This window comes from Alligator sinensis, unplaced genomic scaffold (genome assembly GCF_000455745.1).
Source record: "Alligator sinensis unplaced genomic scaffold, ASM45574v1 scaffold184_1, whole genome shotgun sequence".
In the NCBI taxonomy this organism is placed as follows: Eukaryota; Metazoa; Chordata; order Crocodylia; family Alligatoridae; genus Alligator; species Alligator sinensis.
In genome coordinates this window covers 313155-314095 of record NW_005842983.1, presented here as the reverse complement: position 1 = coordinate 314095, position 941 = coordinate 313155, and the positions used below count along the sequence as shown (strand labels likewise).

The 941-nt window shown below is 72.2% G+C and overlaps 1 protein-coding gene across 1 annotated transcript in view; it reads right to left on the bottom strand.

The window, feature by feature from the left end:
* LOC102383987 (histone H3-like centromeric protein A) overlaps positions 1 to 881 on the bottom strand; it is a 3150-nt gene extending 2269 nt beyond the window's left edge. The window contains exons 1-2 of the mRNA XM_006036613.3: positions 785 to 881; positions 561 to 715 (exon numbers count right to left, since the gene is read on the bottom strand). Of these exons, the coding sequence (XP_006036675.1) occupies positions 561 to 715; positions 785 to 881 (252 nt within the window). The remainder of the gene's footprint in view (positions 1 to 560; positions 716 to 784) is intronic.
* Positions 882 to 941: the final 60 nt, after the last annotated feature.

Here is a 941-nt window from a genome sequence, read left to right as displayed (position 1 = left end):
GGGGGCGGCGGTGAGGGCGAGGGCGAGGGGCGAGTGGGGCGGCGCCGGGGGGTGGTCTTGCGGGCGCGGGGCCTGGGCATGGCGCAGTTGGCACCTGCGGGGGAAGGGAGATGGGGGGTAGAGGGGAGGACCCCGGGGTCCAGGGGCAGCCCCCTCCTCAGAGCCAGGGCAGAGCCTGGCGCTCAGCTCCCAGCATCCCTTGCTGTGACCCCACTGTCCTCCCACAGCCCGGAAAGGGACCACGCCTGCGGGCTCCCCCCAGGGGCCCCACATTTGCCCCAGGAGGAACCCACGCCCCCCAACCCTTCCTATGCATTGCAGTGACGTCACTGCCAATCCCTCTGGCGTCACCCAGCTGCCCCATGACATCGCCGCCCCCATGTCTTTCTGACGTCACCTTGCCCCCCCCAACCTCCTAGCTCCTGACGTGAGGCCCCCGCGCGCCCCTCTCCGTGACGTCAGCCCGGTTCGCTCGCGCCCCGCCCGCGCTGGGGGGAGGGAACCCCCCGTGCTGCGGCCGCCGGGATTCGAACTTCCCGCCGGGCCCCGCCCAGTCTTACATCACTTCCGGCGGGGTTCGAAAACCTGCGAGTGGGAGGAGGCGGGTGCTTCCGCGGGGGGCGGCCGCGGAGCCGCTCTGCGCTCTGTGGAGGCCCCGACTCGATGGTCCGCCCCTTCTTATCACTACGGGGACCGCTCTGCGCCGCGCGGCGGGCTCATCTCTGTGGTGACCCCCGGGGAGGCCTGCGGATTTCCACTGGCAGCCCGTGGCCGGGGGCCAGGCCTGGGGGCGGGGCGTGTCTGAGCCCTGTGGGGGCGCGCAGCACCTGCGCGTGCGCGCACACTCCCGCTTTCAGGCCCCCTCGCAGTCTGACGTTCATTTACACGCACACCCCTCGTGCTCACGGCCACACTCGCTCCCGCAGACACACCCACCCACC